Raw genomic sequence first — 20,041 nt, 5'->3', positions numbered from 1 at the left:
CATCCCAGGACCCCGAGATCATGACCTGAGCCGAGTCAGACACTTAACAGACTGAACCACTCAGGCGTCCCTCTTTGCTTTTTTAAATCATGGACTCAGCAAGAGTGAGCTATTGATGGCAGAAACTCTGCAGTACCACAAGGAACAGAGAGGGCTGAACAAAGCCTGTCCAGAGAGAAGCGAAAGCAAGTGATGGAGAGTCTCCGAGTCAGTCTGGATCTGTCCAAAGTTTCATCATCCCCTTTCCTCTGATGGTCAGGCGCTCAGCTTTCCCTTAGAGCACATGGGCACTAACCTCCAAATCTTCACAAACTTCATCCTCTAATCTCAGCTAGTTCAAGCTGGGCATTTGAAACTATGTCCAGTAGAACATAGATTTGGCTGTAGTAACAAAGTCCCCAAAATAACAGTGCTGTTTCCATTGTCTATTGCTTTGCTGTGCTGGGTGGCTCAGTCGGTTAAGCGACTGACTCTTGATTTCAGCTCAGGTCATGATCTCGGGGTCCTGGGATTGAGCCCTGCATCGGGCTCCTTGCTCAGCGGGGATTCTGTTTCTCCCCCCTGCCTCTCCCCCTCCCCCTGCTCGTGCTTTCTCTCTCTCTCGAATAAATAAATAAAATCTTTTTAAAAATTAAAAAAAAAATCAATCTATCATTGTCTATTGCTTTGTAACAGACAATCCAAAAACATAGTGGCTTAAAACAACAACCATTTATTATTTCTCATCATTCTTTGACCTGACTGGATGGTTCTTCTGCTCCACATGGTGTTACCTGGGGTCATTCAAGTGGCTGCATTTGGCTGGTGGCTGGCATGGCATGAAAGATCCAGATGACTTCTTTGACCTGCCTGGGGCCTTGGCACTTGCTATTGGCTGGGGTGCCTCGGTTTTTCTCCACATGGCCTTTTCCCACATGCTATCTCATCCTCCAGGGCCTCTTTGTATGGCCTCACTCTCCAGGAAGGGAGCTCGGAGTTCCTTACAGCATGGCAGCTAGATTTCAAGAGAGTAAAACTAGAAGCTACAAGGCTTCTTAAGACCTATGATCAGGGGCGCCTGGGTGGCTCAGTCGTTAAGCGTCTGCCTTCGGCTCAGGTCATGATCCCAGGGTCCTGGGATCGAGTCCCACATCAGGCTCCCTGCTCAGCAGGAGACCCGCTTCTCCATGTCCCACTCCCCCTGCTTGTGTTCCTGCTCTCGCTGTGTCTCTCTCTGTCAAATAAATAAATAAAATCTTTAAAAAAAAAAAAGACCTATGATCAGAACTGGCACAGTTCTAAACATCCCTTCCACCACGTTCTTTGTCAAAGCAAGTCACAAGGTCAGCTCCGATGCAAGGGCAGGGAAAATGGACTCTCTGCCTCTTGATGAGAGGGATGCATATTGGGAGGAAGAAATTCTTGGTGACCAAACCCCCAATTTGGAGACTACCTACCATGAGTGTCTTTAAACAAGGCAGGTGTCTCTCTGTCACCTAACAGTCTAGGGTTGGTGTGGCTCCTCCAAGATGATGGGCACTGAGACTTCTGTCTTCTCGTTCTTTCATTTTGATGTTGTTGCCCTCATCCACTGTTCCAAGATCCCCACATTCAAATTCCAGCGAGTGAGAAAATCAGAAGAGGAGTAGAGTGCATCCCTGCACGGAGGCTAAGACTTCTAAATTGCTCATTTCCTTCCCACACTGCCCATCCCACAAAGTTCTATGGCCACTCTACATGCAAATGAGGCCAGAAAATACAGTCTTTAGGTTGATGGGCAGATGCCCTGCTAAAAATTTCCTGGAAGAAGGAGCAGGAGGATGTTGGAGGACACTAGCATTCTTATCTGCCAAGTGATTAATTCAAGAAGAAATAGTGGGCATGTCTGGGATACCCTTAGGCCTCTGCAAAGATCAAGAGCCATGTTTCAACCAACCCGTTACTGGTGGCCATTTAGTGCAATAGTGAGAGTATTTACTGAGCATCTACTATATGTGCTGGGGATATAACAGCGAATGAGCCAGGAAGGTTCCTATTCTCCATTCTAGAGGAAGTAGCAGACAGTAAAAATGGGAACACGCAATTTCAGAGAATTTCAGGTATGATAAATACAGGAAGAAAATGAAATTGGTGGTGGGAGGTGACTTGAGCGGTGGTGGTCAGGAGAGGCCTCTGTGAGGGTGTGACATTTAAGCTGAGATCTGGAGGGTGAGAAGGGGCCAGCTCCACACGAACTTTGAGAAAAGCATCATAGGCAAGGGGAACAGCAGGTGCAAAAGCCCTGGGGTGAGAATGAACTTGACTTAAGCAAGAAACAACAAGAAGGCCAGTGTAGCTGGAGTAGCAGAAGCGAAGGAAAGAGGGGATAGGAGGGGAGGACAGAAAGATGGGCAGGTCTTTATGTAAATATATGCTTTTATTTCGCTTGGGTAGATGCCTGCTTCTATGGAATTGCTGGACCTCTGCATAGGTGAATATTTACCTTCATAAGAAACTACCAAACTCTTTTCCAAAGTGGTGGTTCTATTCTTCATTTCCACTAGCGGTGTGAGATTTCCAATTGCTCCACATCTCTGCTGACACTTGAGAGGGTCAGTCTTTTTAATTTTAGTCATTCCAGTGGGTGTGTAGTGGTATTTCATTGTGGTTTTAATTTGTATTTCTGTAATGACTAATGATGTCGAACGCTTTTGCACGCTTATTGGCCATTCGTGTCTCTTCTTTTGTGACGTTACCTGTTCACATTTTTTGGCCACTTACAAGATTGGTTCTCTGACTTTTCCAAAAGCTTCTTCTGGCCACTGTGGGGAGGATGGGCTATAGGGGGCAAAAGTAGAAGCAGGGGGAGTAAGGAGGGGCTGTAGCTTCCACAGAGACAAGCTTGTCACAGGCTCAACACATTGCCTGCTTTCTGGCGAAGTCAGCCTTGGGTCTTGCCCAACTCTTGGGCTGCTTGCCAGAAGAGATTGAGACACTTTACAGATCTCATGGGAGGTGAAGCAGCCCTACTTCCTGGAGTCTGGTCCTGGGTGTGGGGTGGCTCCCAGTCAGTTGGGTGCCCTCCATCTCAGCCTTCTTTCATCCAGTGACCCATCCACCCATGGAGAGCCCAGGCCAACCAGCCCAGGCCAGCATTCTGTGGTCTGTACCAGTACAGTCATACCAGTTGCTAAAATATTTAAATACTTCATCTTTGGTTGGTAAAGAGCCCCTACCCCACCTCCCACAGATATCTGCCAGCACCCCAGTCTGTTCCCTTGGGATACCTCGGACTTCCCCACATCTCAGCCACTAAAAGGGGGGCTCCAGGACTCAGACAGGGCCCTACGGCCACAGCTGCTTGATTGGTTGGTGCACGAGTGTGCTGGCTATGAGACCGAATTCTGGGGACAGCTTGGGCCTGGCTGGAGTCAGGAGGATCAGACCAGGGGGCTGAGTCTGAGGGGTTGAGGGAAGATGTTTATCAAGGCGAGCCCAGAACTGGAGACTTGAAGTACTAATAACAATAACAGTAATGAGGAGGATGGTGATTAAGATTCACTGAGCAGGGGCGCCTGGGTGACTCAGTCATTAGGCATCTGCCTTCGGCTCAGGTCATGGTCCCAGGGTCCTGGGATCGAGCCCCACATTGGGCTCCCTGCTCCGTGGGAGGCCTGCTTCTCCCTCTCCCACTCTCCCTGCTTGTGTCTCTCTCTGTGAAATAAATAAATACAATCTTAAAAAAAAAAAAAAAGATTCACTGAGCAGCTACAACGTGCCAGGCAGACATTACTCTGACAGACCTCACAAAACCCTCCCAATAAAACTGGACCCCAGAAGCCCTGCCCCCCACAGTGTGCACCCCCAGCCTGGCCAGAGGGAGCCCATGAGCACCAGCACGGGAGTCAGATCAAGACCCTCCAGGCTCAGAGCTTCCTCTGCTCTCTGACTGCCCCGTAGCTCACTCAGCTTCAACCACCTGGAGGCCCTCCGGGGCCTGTTCTCTCCGCACTCACTGCAGGCCTGGTGGGGGGGGGGGGGGCGCGGTGGCGGTTGATTCTTTAGCAGCTGGACTGGGCCAGGTCTGGGTGATGCGGCTGTTGGCAGCCAGTGCTACCTCCGACTGGGCCCTGACCCTCCTCTGGCTTCCAAATCCCCCCACCACGAAGGGCCACTCAGAGTCTGTCCCATGACCAGCATCCAGTTTCCCCTTTTCTCTCCTGAGACCAGGCCCAGGGAGCTGTGGGGTGTGACGCCTGGATGGGGGAAGGGGGCTTCCTGCCACGGGCCCATCCCCCCAGTGCCCTAACCTCAGGTTCCTCCTAACTAGCCCCAGCTCAGGCTCTGGTGGGGGGGACTAGAAGTCCCTGTCTCCTCCTGGGTGCGTTCCCTCCGTCCTCACTTCCAGCTACTTCCTCATTCGGTGGTGCAGCACAGCCCAGCGGTCAGCACGTCGGCCCCCACTCGCCTCACCCCAAACCCCCAGTCCTGTGTCTGTGCTGTGCATGTCTGTGTCACTGTCTATCCCTCTCTCTTTTTTCTTGGCCTCGCCACCCCTTTCTCCTTCCCTATCTTTCATCTTGGTTCTTTTTTCTTTCTCTCTAAGGGTCAAATATCCGTCCTTGGGTCCTGTGTTTCCTTATCAGCTTTATTTGCTGTGTGACCTTGCACGAGTGTCTGTACCTTTCTGTACAATGGGGATGACGAGAGCATCTACCTCAGATGGGTGTTGTGGGGGTTAAAAGAGTTAACAGCTTAGGACCGAATGCCTGCCGCTCTTTAGTGCCCATAGCCTGATGGCTCTCTTTTACTATCCTATAAACATCACAAAGTTCTGATTATCAATAATTGTAGCTGGTGCTTATAAAAAGCTGACGAGTGTCGGACACTGCTCTAGAGACATTAATCCATTTGCTCCCCACAAGCCCCTACAAAATAGGCACTATTTTACTCCTCGTTTTACAGATAAGGAAACTGAAGCCCAGCGAGGTTGAATGACTTGTTTAAGTTTGCCCAGCCAGGAAGAGGCAAAACTCGCTTCAGTAATAGCCACTGACTCTTCCTGGTACACCGAGGGCTGACCCCTGATCGGGGCTGGATGGGCACATGTACCCTGTTCCCTCTTATGTCCAGTGGTTAGGGGCTACAGCACGGGGCGTCTTGGCCTGATTCTTCCTGGCATTATCTGTCTCCGTCCCTCCTCCTGTATTGTCTCCTCCTCCCTCCTGCCACCGCCCACCTCGGACTTCCTCCTTCACTTGGTTGGACGCTACACCACATCCCACCGGCCCTTGGACTCCAGTGTCCAGCAGGGTCGCCTGCGTCATGGGGGTCCTTGGACCTTCCAACAGGCTCCTGTTCCTGCCTCTCCTTCTGACTGTGGGTGGTGAGTTGGGGGCTTCTAGAGCTGCCTCTTGAGTCCCTGGGCTCAGCTTGGGGCAGAGCAGGGAGCGGGGTAGAAAGGGAACCAAAAGGGAGGTGGGGGAAAGCAGATCCCTAGTCCCCCCAAACTTATGGCTGTCTCCCAGAGCCTGAGACCCCAAGATGTGGCCTCTGGCATCAGCAGGGGGAGGGGACTCTACAGATGTTGCAACAGGACAAGTCGGGGTAGAAGTAACTTAGTCCAGTGACCTTGATGCTGGCCCACAGGTCCCACCAGACATGGCTTTCCACTCTTATCTCCTAGCTCTCAGGACCCACCCTCCCCAGCTTCTGTGCCCACCCTCCAATCACAGCCCCATGCCTCAATTTACCTTCTTTTTCTCTCCTCAGGTTTCAGTCCTGTCCAGGCACAGAAAGGTAGGCCTGGACTCTGAAGTCCCCCTCCCTACCTCCTGAAGACCTCCCCATCTCTGTCTGTTCCCCAGTCTCTCCAAACCTTCCCCTGCTGACACCTCCTGCCAGTTCCCAACTTCCACTGACCACCCCCAACCCCTGTGCCACATTCTCAGAATGCAACTGCTCCGTGGTAAGTCCCGGGGTGCTGGCAGGGATCGTGCTGGGGGACCTGGTGCTGACCCTCCTCATCGCCTTGGCTGTGTACTCCCTGGGCCGGCTGTTCCCTCGGGGGCGAGGGGCTGTGGAGGGTGAGTGAGGCTGGCAGGGGATAGCCTGGGACCCTCTGAGGGAGGGGTAAGTTCCCAAGTCACAACCATCCAAAGGGACAATGATGGAGGGGCTGATTTTGCAGCAGCAAAATGGTCCCAATTCACCACCTTAACTATCTCTGCACTCTGCGCTACTCCCCATCCCCCAGCAGTGACCAGGAAACCACGCATCACCGAGACAGAGTCGCCTTACCAGGTGAGAAAACCAGCTTCTCTTCCTCACGTCTCACTCTCATCCTGTGGGTGTCTGTCCTAAACATTTGCCCAGTCCTTCTAGAACCTAGACCCTAAAGCCACTTTCTCAGCAACATTTCAAACCCTCAAGGACTCATGGGGCATCTGTCCAAAACTGCCTTCAATGATAAATCATGACCTTATGCTCAGCTTAAAAATGTGTGAGAAAACATATGGAGGGCTTTACCTTCACAAGAGCAAACGTAGGCCATAGTGAGAAGGCAGGCACGGAATTGTTCAGGACAAGATGATTTCTGGGAGAAGCTCTCAGAAGGGCAGAGGACATAATTCAGCCCTAATTTGGTAACTCTGAAGAGATGAGTTTTAGAATTTTTTGGAAGATCCTACACCCCTTTGAGAAGCTGATGGAAGCTAGAGACTCGTCAGAAAAATCCACATAAAAATTTACAAAATTGTGCATATAATCTAGGGGTGGCACAGGTATCTTGAAACCCTGCTTAAGAACCACCATGCAGGGGTGCCTGGGTGGCTCAGTCAGTTAAGCATCTGACTCTTGATTTTGGCTCAGGTCGTGATCTCAGGGTTGTGGGATCGAGTCCCGTCTGGCTTCGTGCTCAGTGGGGAGTTGGCTTGGGATTCTCTCTCTCCTTCTCCCTCTGCCCCTCCCCTCCCACTCGTTCTCTCTCTCTCTCAAATAAATAAATGTAGAACAAAAAAAGATTCCCCCTCCACGTGCGCATGCGTGCGCGCTCTCTCTCTTAAAAAAAAAAAAAAAAGAGCCACTCCTCAGACAGAGGCATCTTTCCATTGCTTGCCTCTCTATCAGGGTCCTTTAGGGGGTCATGGGCTCCTGTGAGAATCTAATGGAAGCCAAACAGACCTCTTCCCATAAAGGTGCACACCCAGACCAATCATTTACTTATGATTTCAGGGATTCAGTCTGAGGGCCTCTTGAGGCCATAGACCCCACCCCCCAAAATTGTAAGCCTTGTTCTGTGAAGTCTCTTACTTATCTGCAGCCAGGTTTGCTTTGCCTCACTTGTGGATAAAAAGTCTCTTGGTAAAGCGTAAGCAACTCGAGTTTGGTTTTGTGAGGTCCAGAAGAATGAGGGAATTTTCGGTTACCGGGGGTAGTGAAATTTTAGGGCAAAGCAATATTCTAATTTATTCATCCTTCAGTGGAATTTGTTAAGCACGTACATAGCAAGAGAGTTTACATCCCAGTTGGGGAGATGGACTTGAAGCCAATTAAGAGATAAGATAATTAGGGGAGGTATCATGGGGAAATAAAACTGGTGTGACCATGACTGGAGTGTGTGTGGTGGGGAGAAGTTAGATGGCAAAATCAAGAAATGCTTCTCTGAGGAAGTGACATGAGCTGAGACTTGAAGGGGGAGAAGGAACCATCCCTGGGAACATCTAGGAAACCCGTGTTCCAGGCAGGGAGGACAGCTTGTGCAAAAGCCTTGAGGCTGGGGCGAGATGATGAGGCAGAGGAGACAGGGAAACACTAGATGCACTTGATTAAGATCCAGATCTTTTCCATGGCTGCAAGGTTGAAGAAGCTGCTAGGCCACTGGGAGAAGGCTGAATTTTGTTAGAAGTTTATTCAGTGGACCTCACCCACTAATGGTTCCCACCCTGTCCCTCCTACTAGGAGCTTCAAGGTCAGAGGTCAGATGTCTATAGTGACCTCAAAACACAGAGGCCTTATTACAAATGAGCCCAAACCACAGCAGTCAGCAACCTGATGCCTGGATCCAGTCATTCCTGATGCCTCCCTAGCACCCTATTCCTACTCCCACCAAGATACAGATCCACAGAGTGCCCTCCCTGAGGGGTCAGACTTCTCTCCACTACTGTCCCCAAATAAACATGGCACACAAAAACACTTTGAGTTATTCTAGATCTCTCGGCTGAGGGGCCAGGGATATGTGGGGTTCTGGGGGGTCATGGATGCAGAAAAAGCTAAATGGGAAGGAGGTTTGGGGACCCTGGGGTTTCTCTGAGGAAGAATCAGAACCAGAGGTAGTTTAATTGCTTTATTCCACCCCAAAGTGGGGAGTGCGTTTCCTGTGTGGCCGCACACAATGCGGGATGAGAGGGTCAGAAGTCAAAGGCCTCACAAGGGGGTCAGCCCCTGCCAGGCATGTTGATGTAGACTTTGTCATCTTCTGGGGGTGGGGGAGAGAAAGCATGAGGCCTGACCACCTACCACCCACCCACATCTCCACCTTCCTGGGGACCCCCTGCCTCAGGGGTTTTCTCCGGAGTTCCCCCCTGCACCGCCTCCAGGGTTTCCCCAGCATCTCCTCCAGGGCTTCCCTGGGGGACCCCTCCCTTGGGGACCCCCTCTCTAGGGGCACCTCTCCCTCCAGGCCCCACCCTGTGTCTGCCCTCACCTAGGGTGGGCCTGTGGCGTGGGCAGGCACACACAAACACCACCGCAATGATGAGCAGAGACACCACTGCGTCAGCGGCCATGAGCCAGGCCAGCATTGGCAGAGAGAGGGGCCCACATCCGGAACAGGAACCTGGAGGGTGTGGCAGAGACAAGAAGGCGCTTGAGGGAGGTTCCAAACCCTCAGGGCTGCACTTGGGGACTATGGGGCCCGAGGAAGTCCCTGGAGGGAGGCAGGAGTGTCTGAGATTCCCTGAGGTTGACTTGGGGGATGAAAAGGGAGGTGGGGGTCTGGAGAGAAGCCCGGGGTTGGGGGGAGGGCAGGTGGGTGGGTGGTGGCGGTGGGGGGGGGGGAGTCCCAGCATAGAGAGACATATGTGGTGCTTTGGGCATAGTGAGTACTCCCAAAGAAGTCTGGGGGGTGGCCGAGTCCCTGGGGCTTCAATTTGGTGATGAGGGCAGTGAGCTGGGGACCCAGAGAGGACTGCAGTTTCCCTGGGGGCTCTGATTTGGGGGTGAGAGGTGAGCTGGTGACCTAGAGAGCCACCAGGGGCATTCCAGGACCCTCAGGCCACACTTCAGGGATAGAAGCAGTACCACGGCAAAAGGGAAGGGGTGCTGATTTCTCACCTGGGGTCACCCCAGCTGCAGCCACTGTGAAAAGAGAGGGAAAGAGGATTAGCAGGGAGAGGTGCTGTCCTGAGAAGTAACCTCCATTCTGGAGAGAGCAAATGAGAAAGAGGCCAGAGAGAAAATCAGAAGTAGAAGTAGAGACAGACCTAGCAGTGAGAAGGGGAAGTTGACAGGCAGCTACCCCAGACTCAGCTTCTCTCCCCAGAGAACCAGGCTCTGAAGCCAAAACAGATCTTCAGGAAGGAAGGGGTCCTGGGAGGACGTGCCCTTAGCACTCCTCCCTTCAGAGGCCACCCAAGCCACCCCTCTCATAAGGACTCTGCCTGCCGCCCCCCATAACCACTGGCTTCACCTGGGAGCAAAAGCAGGAGCAGGATGACACCTGAAGGGGCCATGGTGGGCTGGGGCAAGACGGGGTCTGGCAAAAGGCTTTGGTCCAGAGAAGTCCTGAGGAACAGTGGGGGAGTAAAGAAGCAGCAATAGCGGATGTCACCCTGCTGGTGGCAAGGTCACCTGCTTCCTGTGTGAGGGGTGTGGGAGGGGGAGAAGTGGTGGGGCCCTGTGACTGCCTTTGGGGATGAACTGAGGGTAGGGTCAGAGACCAGGGAGGCTGCTATGATTGTCCCAGGTGGGAGGTGACAGATGGACCAGGTTGTGGGCATTGAGGAGATTCTGAAGGGATTTTGGAGGTAGAACCAACAAAACTTGCTGATCCACTAGGTATGGGTGTGTATGAGAGAGAGGGATTCAGGATGACCAAAGCTTCTGGACTAACCAACTGAAAAGACGGAGCATCTTTTGACAGAGATGGAGAAGGAGGGGAGCAGGTTTAGGAGGCAAGTGCCAAGGTCTGGGGACACTGAGTTGGAAGTGCCTGGTAGATCTCCGTGCGGAACTGAATGACCACAGCTGCATCTGTGAATTCAGGGATAAGTCTCTGGTCTGGAGATGTAAATTTTTGGGTTGATGGCTTATGGATGGTATTTAAAGCCACGGGACTGGATGAGATCACCAAGGAAGTGAGTTCAGACAGAGGAGTGCCCCTGGCCCCCAAGAACGCGCGAAGAGGCGGAAACAGCCGGGGAAACTGGGAAGGCACAACGTGTGAGGGAGGAGAACCAGGAGAGCAGAAGTCTTGAAAGCCTGGGAGAAATGATTAACATGGCCACGGACGTGGGAACTGAGAATGAATCTCCCCTGCAATGTCAGTTCGCTTGAGGGCTGGGAATTCCTGTCCGCTTAGTTCACAGCTATACCACAGCACCCAGCAAAGTACCTCCCTTGCAGTAATAAATTATTTTTAATGACGAATGAATAAATGAGAACTGACCTCTGAAAAAGAAGGTGATGTGGGGAAGAGGGAGAAAAGAATTTGAGTCCACCGATGTCACTCTTACCTACAGACCTTCCCTCCCTGGGACCAGGAAGTCCTGAACCCCAGCCTCCTCCTACCCCAGGACTCAGTAATACTGTTCCCTCCCAACCCAGGCCCCAGAAATCAAAGACTCCGGCACCTCCTTGGACCGAGACCCAGAAGTCCGGGTCCCCAGTGCCCTCCTCCTTCAGGTGTCTAACCCCGGCCGCTTATCCCTCAGACCAAAGATGGGGTCCACCAGCTCCCTCTTTCCAGGAAGGCTCCGGAGTCGGACCCTCAATGTCAGCCCCGCCCATTCAGAGACTGGGCTTGTTCAAGCGCGACTCGGGGACTCCCGGGCCTGTGGGCGGAGCCCTGCCCTTGACTGGGCGGTGCCAGAACCCCAATTTAAAAACTCGCGGGGCACCGACCCTAGATCGGGGACCCGGCGGCGGCTCCGCGGGGTAAGAGCGAGGCTGGCGCAGCGCCGAGGCCGCGGCCCTGGGGGCCCGCAATCCGCGCCACGGAATCCGCGAGGTAATGGAGGGGGTGGCGAGGTGAGGCACGCTCGGCCTCTTGAGAGAGCGAGGGCTGGAGTCCGGCTCTTGCGAACCTGAGGGACGGGGCTGGAGCTTCAAGCCTGGGTGCCGAGAGTGAGCGTACTCGGTGTTTGGAGGGGGCAGGGGGCCAGGACTTCTGGGTGGTGATGGAGGAGCGGCTGGGATTCTGGGCTTCTGGGTCGTGGCGGGGAGGGAGGGTAAGGGACCGGGGATTCAGAATCCTGGGTCCGGGGGTGAAAGGGCTGGGAGCCCCGACCCCTGGGTCCTGTGGGAGGAGGGGGCTGGCGGCCCGGACTCCTCGCTCTAGACAGGGGGAGGTGGAGTCCTGGGGGCGTGGTTGCTTAAAAATCGGCCACGAGCGGGTGTGGGTCAGGTCCGGCGCCCGGCCGCAGGGGTCCACGCTAGCCTTGACCCTGCCCGGGCCCCGGGAATTCCCGAGTCCCCACCCACCCCGGGTTCCCGGGCTGAGCAGGAATTCCCCACGTGCGGGGATTCCGAGAGCTCCACGCCTGGCCGCGCGCCCCGCCTCTAAGCGGGACACCTGCGGCGCGCCGCCGGGAGAGGAAGGGGTGGATGGAAGATTCCCTTGCGTGAGCGCCGTGACGTCAGCACGTCGTGTCTGGGCTGTTTCCGAGTTCGCCCTCCCTCCTCCGCTTAACCCTTCCTCCGCCGGAACCAGGGCTCAGAGGGTGAGGGTTGAGGGTCCGGATTTCCGGGGTGGTGCGGACCAGGCTTCTGGAAACTGGGACTCCCAGGTGCAAGGGAGGGCGAGGCTGAGGGCCCGGACTCCTGGGTCCTGGGAAAAGGGGGACTAGGCTCTCGGAGTCCCGCAGAATGGGGCCTGGACTCTTAGGTCTGAAGGGGGGATGGGGTCTGGACTTCCGGAGCCCCGATGAGCTTGGGGGCTCTTGATTCGCGGTTCCTTGGGGAGAGGGGCTGGGGGCTCGGACGCCTGGTTTCCCGAGGAATGTGTGTCAGGTCAGCTTCTAGGGCAGAGAGATGTTGGGAACCTGGATGTGCATCTCTAGGGAGTGATTCCCAGCGACCCCCCCCCTCAGGCCTGGTAACTGGGAGATCTGGGGGCTGGGATATTTCTCAGAAGTCGGGTGGGGGGAGGTGCCGCAGAGGAGCGCCCTCCTCCCCCTTCCTCAGTTTCCACGACGCTGGTGGAAAGTTGGGTCAGAGGGGAAAGTGCGGAGCAAAGGGAAGGAAACGGCGGAGGCGGAAGCTGCACCTGAAAGCTAAAGATTGGCTTTGTGGAGTTCTCAGGCGGCGTCAGTGTGCCAGTTTTTCCGCGCAGGAGGGCGAGGGAGGGTGCCTGAATCCACTCCCCCGCGAAGTTGGGTGACTTAAGGACCTCTGATTGCTTCCCCCCACCTCCCCCGCCGCGTAGTGAGCCGGAGTGAACGCAGCCACTGCCCATCACAGACCGTGAAGAAGCTCCTGGAAGAACAGAGGCGCCGTCAGCAGCAGCCGGACGCTGGTGGGGTACCGGTAAGGCCCATGAAGCCCCGCAAAATATAATTCGTGAGGCCATGTCCTGTTGGGCAGAGACTTGATGGCTTGTGGGCCCTCGGAGCAGATGAGAGAGGTGTCGTCCTGACTTAGATGCTCTGTGGACGGGGAATGGTTGCTGAGGGATCCGTCAGATAAATCCCCCCTTGTTCCTTTTTTTTTTTTTTTTTTTTTGTTTATCCCCCTACAGGGACAGTTTCCGCCTCCCCTGGCCCAGCCCCAGACCGCATCTGTGAATGAGAGTGAGGCTGGTAAGTCTGGAAACTCATATGGTTCCCTCAGCTCGCGGCCCCAGCTTTCTTCAGGGACTCAAACATTCCAAATCTTAGAACTTTGGGGAATGCAGGAGTCAGACCCTCTTTCTTGCTGGGACCCGGTAGCAGTTTGAGCTTCCAGATTCTCTGGAGCCCACGGGTCTATGCATACACAGTCCTTGGGTGTTCCAGGGGCCCAGGCTCCCAGCCTTTTGCTGCTCCCTGGGTCTAGGCCCTCAACCCTCAGTGTCCCTAGGGTCCAGCCACCAGAAGTCCAAGCTCTCAATCCCTTGGTGTCCTGGCTTTTGAGTCCCAGCCCTTTGGTGTCCCACAAGTACTAGCTCTCAGTACCTGGGGAGATTCCAGGCCCTCACACCGGCCCTCCAGCCTTGGTTGTGACTTCCCCAACTCTGGTAACCAGGCCTGCCCCTGCCCCTCCTCTCACACACAGGCCATTCCCGCTTCCCAGTACACCAGGAGACTGTGGGTTCTGGACTTGGCAGCCTGGCTCCCAGCACAGGCTTTCCAGACTGGGACCCCAACACGCATGCTGCCTACACAGACAGCCCCTACTCTTACCCTGCTTCTGCTGCGGAAGGCTTCCCGACTCCTGACTTCTACCCGCCCTCCGACCCAGGGCGGCAGTGTTCATTTTCTGTGGGGATGGAGGTGAGATACAGAGTGGGAACAGGAGGATGCTGAAGGGCCCCTAAAATTCCAAGTTGCCCTCATGTTAGATTAAGATCCCATTCTTCAGATGGGCAAAGCTGAGGCCCCAAGGTCCAAGGTCACTTGGTACAGACGGGGCACCCAGCCACTCTACCCGGCACTCTGTCGGGGTATGGGTATATGTTAGGACTTCTCAGCTGACTGGCTCTGCCCACCATATGTATCCTTCAGGACCCCCTGGATACCCGGCTTTATGCAGAACCTTCCGTGCCACAGGCAGGATCCTGGAGAGGTTCTGGACTCCCCCTAGGGCCCCCACAGTTGCCCCCTGTGGCCACCGGACCATCCCTGGACACAGCCCGTGCTCACATGCTGGCTTTGGGGCCACAGCAGCTGCTGGCCCAGGATGAGGAGGGAGACACGTGAGTATAGGGGATTGCAGTCTGCCTGTTCCTGGCTTCGCTGGGGTGCAGTGCTCACTGCTTGTCCCCTACCTGTCCTCAGGCTCCTGCACCTGTTTGCGGCTCGGGGGCTGCGCTGGGCAGCATATGCCGCAGCTGAGATGCTCCAAGTGTACAAACATCTGGACATCCGTGAGCATAAGGGCAAGGTGAGGGCCAGGGACCTGGACTTCTGGCTTTGAAGGGAAAAGGTCTGGGGCCCTGGATTGTTGGTTTTCAGGGGGGATGAGACTGGGGGCCCAGACTGACCTTCTTATCCCCTGCAGACCCCTCTCCTGGTGGCTGCTGCCGCCAACCAGCCCCTGATTGTGGAGGATCTACTGAACCTCGGAGCAGAGCCCAATGCCACTGATCATCAGGGACGTTCTGTCTTGCATGTGGCTGCTACCTATGGGCTTCCAGGAGTCCTTTCGGTATGGCCAGCTGACCGGTGGGGTAATGGGATGGACTTTGCTGGACGTCCATCCAGCAAAGTGATGGACGTTGCTCAGATCCTGGCCTCCAGGGCTAGGAGGCCTGGGGAGACTCTAATCCAGCACTGTGCCTTCTCCTCCTCAGGCTGTGATTAACTCAGGGGTTCAGGTTGACCTAGAAGCCAGAGACTTTGAGGGTAAGTTGGGTGGTGGGCAGGGTGGGTATGGCAGGTGGGGCTGGGGTGGGGTGGGCACTCCGGATGCAGAGCCTTCACCGTCTCCATCCTGCAGGCCTCACCCCTCTCCACACAGCCATCCTGGCCCTCAACGTTGCTATGCACCCACCTGACCTATGTTCCCGGGTGCTGAGCACCCAGGCCCGAGACAGGCTGGCTTGTGTCCAGATGTTGCTGCACATGGGTGCCGATCACACCAGCCAGGTAAGCGGGACAGTGGGCAGCCGGTCCCTAGAAGGGTGTGTGGGATGGGTCACCTGGATGTCCGGGGGCTCCAAACAAACGCTGATTTTGCCCCTTGCCAGCCATGTGAACTTGAGCACATGGCTTCATTTTTCTGTGCCCCAGAGAATAAGATTACTGTTCTTAGCTTATATTTATCAAGCACTTACCATTCATCAAGCACCGAGTGTCACGGATTAGCTAATCGAATCCTCACCAACCCCCTTTGACATGTGCACTGTTATTACTTTTCCTGCTTTACTGATAGAGAAACTGAGGCACAGGAGTCAAAAGTCTTACAGCTTGTAAGAGTCAGAGAGGGGATTAGAGTAAGGTGGCGTCACACCAGACTCTAGCCCTTCACGGTTACGTTCTCCTTCTCCCGCTGCTAGTAGCTCCTTCGCGGGCTGGCTGAGAGAATTAAGCGTCCACTTATCGTTTTGTTTTGTTTTTTAGTTAAAGAATTTTGAACACAGATAAAATACAGAAAATAATATAGTGACCTCCCTGTCCCCAACATCAGTAATCGGCAACTTATACCCAGTCCTGCCCCATCCATTCCTCGACTTTCCTATAGTATTTTATTTTATTTTTTTAAAGATTTTATTTATTTATTTGAGAGAGAGAGAATGAGAGAGAGAGAGCACATGAGAGGGGGGAGGGTCAGAGGGAGAAGCAGACTCCCCGCTGAGCAGGGCGCCCGATGCGGGACTCGATCCCGGGACTCCAGGATCATGACCTGCGCCGAAGGCAGTCGCTCAACCAACTGAGCCACCCAGGCGCCCTCCTATAGTATTTTAAAGCAAACCCAAGCATGTATTTTATCCACAAAAATTTGTGTCTTTAAAGTTAAGAACTCTTTTAACCTCAATACCATCATTTCACCTTAAAAAAATTAATCTCATAATATCAAATACCCTGGCTGTGTTCAAATTTCTGATTGACTCTAAAGTGATATACATTGTTTTTTCATTAAAAAAACAAAACAAAACTCGGATCCAAATAAAGCCTACATGTTGCCATTATAAGACTTTTAAAGTCGTTCTTAATCTAGAGCTTCGTGCTCTATCTCCTTGTCTCTTCTTCATTATTTATCTGGTGAGCCAACTAGGTTGTTTTGCCTTGTATAAGCACATCATATTTTTTTTTAATTTTTTATTGTTATGTTAATCACCATATATTACATCATTTGTTTTGGTGTAGTGTTCCATGATTCATTGTTTGTTCATAACACCCAGTGCTCCATGCAGAATGTGCCCTCTTTAATACCCATCACCAGGCTAACCCAACCCCCCATCCTCCTCCCCTCTAGAACCCTCAGTTTGTTTTTCAGAGTCCATCATCTCTCCTGGTTCGTCTCCCCCTCTGACTTACTCCCCTTCATTCTTCCCCTCCTGCTATCTTCTTCTTTTTCTTTTTTCTTAAAATATGTTGCGTTATTTGTTTCAGAGGTACAGGTCTGTGATTCAACAGTCTTGCACAATTCACAGCGCTCACCGTAGCACATACCCTCCCCAATGTCTATCACCCAGCCACCCCGCCCCTCCCACCCCCAACCACTCCAGTAACACTCAGTTTGTTCCTGAGATTAAGAATTCCTCGTATCAGTGAGGTCATATGATACATGTCTTTCTCTGATTGACTTATTTCACTCAGCATAACACCCTCCAGTTCCATCCACGTCGTTGCAAATGGCAAGATCTCATTCCTTTTGATGGCTGCATAATATTCCATTGTGTATATATACCACATCTTCTTTATCCATTCATCTGTCGATGGACATCTTGGCTCTTTCCACAGTTTGGCTATTGTGGACATTGCTGCTATAAACATTGGGGTGCACGTACCCCTTCGGGTCCCTACATTTGTATCTTTGGGGTAAATACCCAGTAGAAGCACATCATATTTTTAATGTCCATTACCATTACAAACTCTTGAAAGGCACATAAGAAAGCTTCACTGTGGAAAATGTCTTTTTATTTGCTCCAAAATACGAAGAGAACAACTCAGTATGGAAGTGCACATGGGCTTAGTGAGTCCCCTGACTAATGCTGCTCAAGTCCCATCCTTAGAGATAAAGTACAGTCCGTGTGGGATGTGGATACATTTTACTGTGCCTAATAGAATGTCAGGTGGCCAGGGCAGCTGCTAGCCCAGAACTCTTTTGGAGGATTAGATAAGCGTGTTTTTCTCAAAGACACTCGGGCTAGAAAATTGTCAAAATAAACATATAGTTCTGTGATGTGTATGATGTGAATGGCACCCCCTTAAAGGTGGTACTCTTGTACAGTGCACAACATAGATAACTGTGTGAGGCACCCCTGGGTGCTTGCAAAGGAGAGACAAGGTGTCTAAAGGCTCTTGGGTTTTGTGGGAGGGGCTCTGGGTGTGAGGACTGGCCTGACCTCCGCCGTTCCTTTCTCTACAGGAGATCAAGAGCAATAAGACAGTTCTGCATCTGGCTGTGCAGGCCGCCAATCCTACTCTGGTTCAGCTGCTGCTTGAGCTGCCCCAGGGAGACTTGCGGGCCTTTGTCAACATGAAGGTGGGGGCCTAGGTTAGAATGTGCGAGTGTGTGAGATGTGACGGAGAAGGGCAGGGGGATGTTGGGAGGCCTGTGGGCTGTGGCTGTGGCAAGGACAATGTAGGGAACAAAGGTGAGGACCGTATAGGATGTGGCTGTGGATTGCAGGAATGTATACGACACAGACCGAGGGCTGTGCGGAATGTGACTGTGGAGGGGATCCTGGGGCGTGAGTAGGGGCACATGGGGTGTGGCTGTGAAGGCAGGAGTGTGGGACTTGGCTGCGGCAGACTCTGAAGTGTTGAGGACCCAGGCCAGCTGAGTCCAAATCCTTAGCAGTCTTCCCCTCACTGTCCCCAGGCCCACGGGAACACAGCCCTTCACATGGCGGCTGCCCTGCCCCCTGGGCCCCCCCAGGAGGCTATTGTGAGGCGCCTGCTGGCAGCTGGGGCAGATCCAACACTGCGAAACCTGGAGAATGAACAGCCTGTCCACCTGCTGCGGCCTGGGCCGGGCCCTGAGGGGGTGAGCACGGAGCCCACCCTGACGGCAGAGTGGCCTCTGACCTAACAGGGTGCACCCCTGACCCTACCCATTTATGACTTTAGAGGGTGACTTTTAATCTCAGAAGGTGACCTTGATCCCTATCCAAACCTGACTTGAAAATGTGACCTCTGACTCCAGTGTTTTATTTTTGACCTGGTATTGGTGACTCCTCCTAACCTCTACTTTAACCCTGACCTCCACTTCTCAGCCTGAGTCCCGACCTCAGGGTGTGACCTTGGATTCCCAAGGATGACCTCCTAGCCCCTGCCCCAGCCCTGAGTTCTGACCTCTCAAAGTGGGACATCTGACCCCTAAATGTGACCTCTGACCCCTTGCCTCTACCGTTCGACTCCTAGTGCTCACTGTTAACCCCAGAGTGGGAACCCCCAACCAGCAACACCTTCCCACTTCATCCCTTCTGGCTCCTGAAACCTTTTCTCCGTGTGGGAGCCATCGTCCCTAACCTCACGTCTTGACTCTGAACCTCTGACCTGCAAACCCAATTGATCTACTCTGCTTCTCCACCTTCCCCTCCGACTTCACAGGATCTGTGGCCCTGAGCTCCCTTTCCAGCCTCCCTAACTCCTCTTCCCCTGTCTTGTCCGCAGCTCCGGCAGCTATTGAAGAGGAGCCGTGTGGCACCCCCAGGCCTGTCCTCTTAGGACTCAAACCCAGAACCTGGACTGATTTTCCAGTCCCCACCGTCCTGTGGGACAGCCAGCGTATGCTAATGTTGCAAATCCATGATAATGTATGTGGAATGTCCTGCCATCGGGGTCTTACATTAAAACCCCAACATGGCTGCTGGGGGTAAACAATCCCCAATATTTGGGGTGGTGTAATGCCCCTCCCCCACCCACAAGGAGCCGTCTTGATGATTTCTGTGAAATCGAGGCCCCTTGACTGTTTCTGTGAAACACCCTAGACCCCTAACCCTTTCTCCACTGGAATCTTTTGGGACCCCTTCCCTACTCAACTCTAGTTCAACTCACCTAGAACCCCAGATGGGATTTCCCTACACAGTACTTGGGGTACCCCCAGAATAGCTCCCAGTGTCATCCAGTAGAGCTCCTGAGATGACCCCCCCCAAACCTCCCCAGGACCCACACCGTTCAGGTCCTTACCCCTGAGACACAGGAAGGACTCTCCTAGATTGGAGTCCCCTGGGTCCTATGCTTCCTAATTCAGAACTCAGATCTCCGCATTTCCAGTGAATCCCTCCCCTATCTGAAACTCCTTATTAAACTCAGTTTGGACTGCACTGTCTTTGTCTGAGTCTCTGGGGGTGTCGGTGCAGGGGAGCGGCCGTGCTGCTTGGCTGAGGAGGCATGTCCGGATGACTGTGTGGGGTGGGGTGTGTAGCAGACTGGAGGTGCCGAGTCTGCATCCTGTCGCCTTTACCCAGTCAGCACCTGGTGGTCCGCCTGCCTGTGGGCATCGCGAGACCACTGGTGCCCACTCCACTCTACCCTGGGTGTGAGCCTGGTAGCCTTAAGTGCCAATGAGTTTATGCCACTTCCCGTCAAACAGCCCTCAAACCAGAGACCGAAAGGAGATGGTGCGGAAAGACTCCAGGTCCCTCGCCTCTCTGTGAGGATAACGTGGAAGTGCGTGTTCTACACAGGCTCTCAGAGCTCCCCAACAGAGTTACGCTCCCGTTCCCCACCCACTGCCTCTGGCTTGATGACTTACCCTTTCCTGACTGCTTTCCCTTTCCTGGGTCCTGTCCCACCTCCCCTACCAATAGATTGTCCTCAAATCCTGCTTCTGGGGAGACCCAAGCCAAGCAGACCTCCACAGTGCCCCCTTCTCGTAACTGTCCCACAGCCTCCGCTCTGGACTCCATCCCAATCTTATCACCAAAAGAGCCTCGCCGAGAGCCCTCTGACTCAGCCCCCCCCCTGCTCAGAGCCTCTCAAGGACAGCAAACCAAGCACACTTCGGGGCATGTGCCCGTGTCTCCACCCCAAAAGGTAAGGCTTGAAACAACCAT

The 20,041-nt window shown here is 53.5% G+C and overlaps 3 protein-coding genes across 5 annotated transcripts; 2 read left to right on the top strand and 1 right to left on the bottom strand.

Moving 5' to 3' along the window:
• The first annotated feature begins 5,201 nt into the window (after positions 1 to 5,201).
• On the top strand, positions 5,202 to 8,151 carry TYROBP (transmembrane immune signaling adaptor TYROBP). Of its 2 annotated transcripts, none has more exons than XM_028123644.2 (5): positions 5,202 to 5,344; positions 5,731 to 5,757; positions 5,910 to 6,044; positions 6,218 to 6,261; positions 7,918 to 8,151. In XM_028123644.2, the coding sequence occupies exons 1-5, from the start codon at positions 5,284 to 5,286 to the stop codon at positions 7,981 to 7,983; spliced, it is 333 nt and encodes a 110-aa protein (XP_027979445.1). In that variant the 5' UTR covers positions 5,202 to 5,283; the 3' UTR covers positions 7,984 to 8,151. The 2 variants fall into 2 exon arrangements, with proteins under 2 accessions (XP_027979445.1, XP_027979444.1); XM_028123643.2 differs by having other exon boundaries at positions 6,215 to 6,261.
• Positions 8,152 to 8,288: 137 nt separating this feature from the next.
• HCST (hematopoietic cell signal transducer) lies at positions 8,289 to 9,806 on the bottom strand. Of its 2 annotated transcripts, none has more exons than XM_028123656.2 (4): positions 9,647 to 9,806; positions 9,292 to 9,315; positions 8,663 to 8,794; positions 8,289 to 8,431 (listed from the first exon to the last, which is right to left on the bottom strand). In XM_028123656.2, the coding sequence occupies exons 1-4, from the start codon at positions 9,687 to 9,689 to the stop codon at positions 8,394 to 8,396; spliced, it is 237 nt and encodes a 78-aa protein (XP_027979457.1). In that variant the 5' UTR covers positions 9,690 to 9,806; the 3' UTR covers positions 8,289 to 8,393. The 2 variants fall into 2 exon arrangements, with proteins under 2 accessions (XP_027979457.1, XP_027979456.1); XM_028123655.2 differs by having other exon boundaries at positions 8,289 to 8,434; positions 9,647 to 9,799.
• On the top strand, positions 9,016 to 19,309 carry NFKBID (NFKB inhibitor delta). The gene is made up of 12 exons (XM_028123569.2): positions 9,016 to 11,185; positions 12,602 to 12,702; positions 12,914 to 12,974; positions 13,429 to 13,646; positions 13,878 to 14,068; positions 14,151 to 14,256; positions 14,374 to 14,520; positions 14,666 to 14,717; positions 14,812 to 14,960; positions 17,407 to 17,523; positions 17,863 to 18,027; positions 18,657 to 19,309. Exons 1-12 carry the CDS (start codon positions 10,897 to 10,899, stop codon positions 18,708 to 18,710), a joined length of 1,650 nt encoding a protein of 549 aa, XP_027979370.1. The 5' UTR covers positions 9,016 to 10,896; the 3' UTR covers positions 18,711 to 19,309.
• Positions 19,310 to 20,041: the final 732 nt, after the last annotated feature.

The sequence above is a fragment of the Eumetopias jubatus genome, unplaced genomic scaffold (genome assembly GCF_037043125.1).
Source record: "Eumetopias jubatus isolate StellerSeaLion01/CBP00866 unplaced genomic scaffold, mEumJub1_p1.0 scaffold_10, whole genome shotgun sequence".
Taxonomy (NCBI): domain Eukaryota; kingdom Metazoa; phylum Chordata; class Mammalia; order Carnivora; family Otariidae; genus Eumetopias; species Eumetopias jubatus.
Note: the sequence above shows the minus strand (reverse complement) of the source record. Positions and strands in the feature narration are given on the sequence as shown.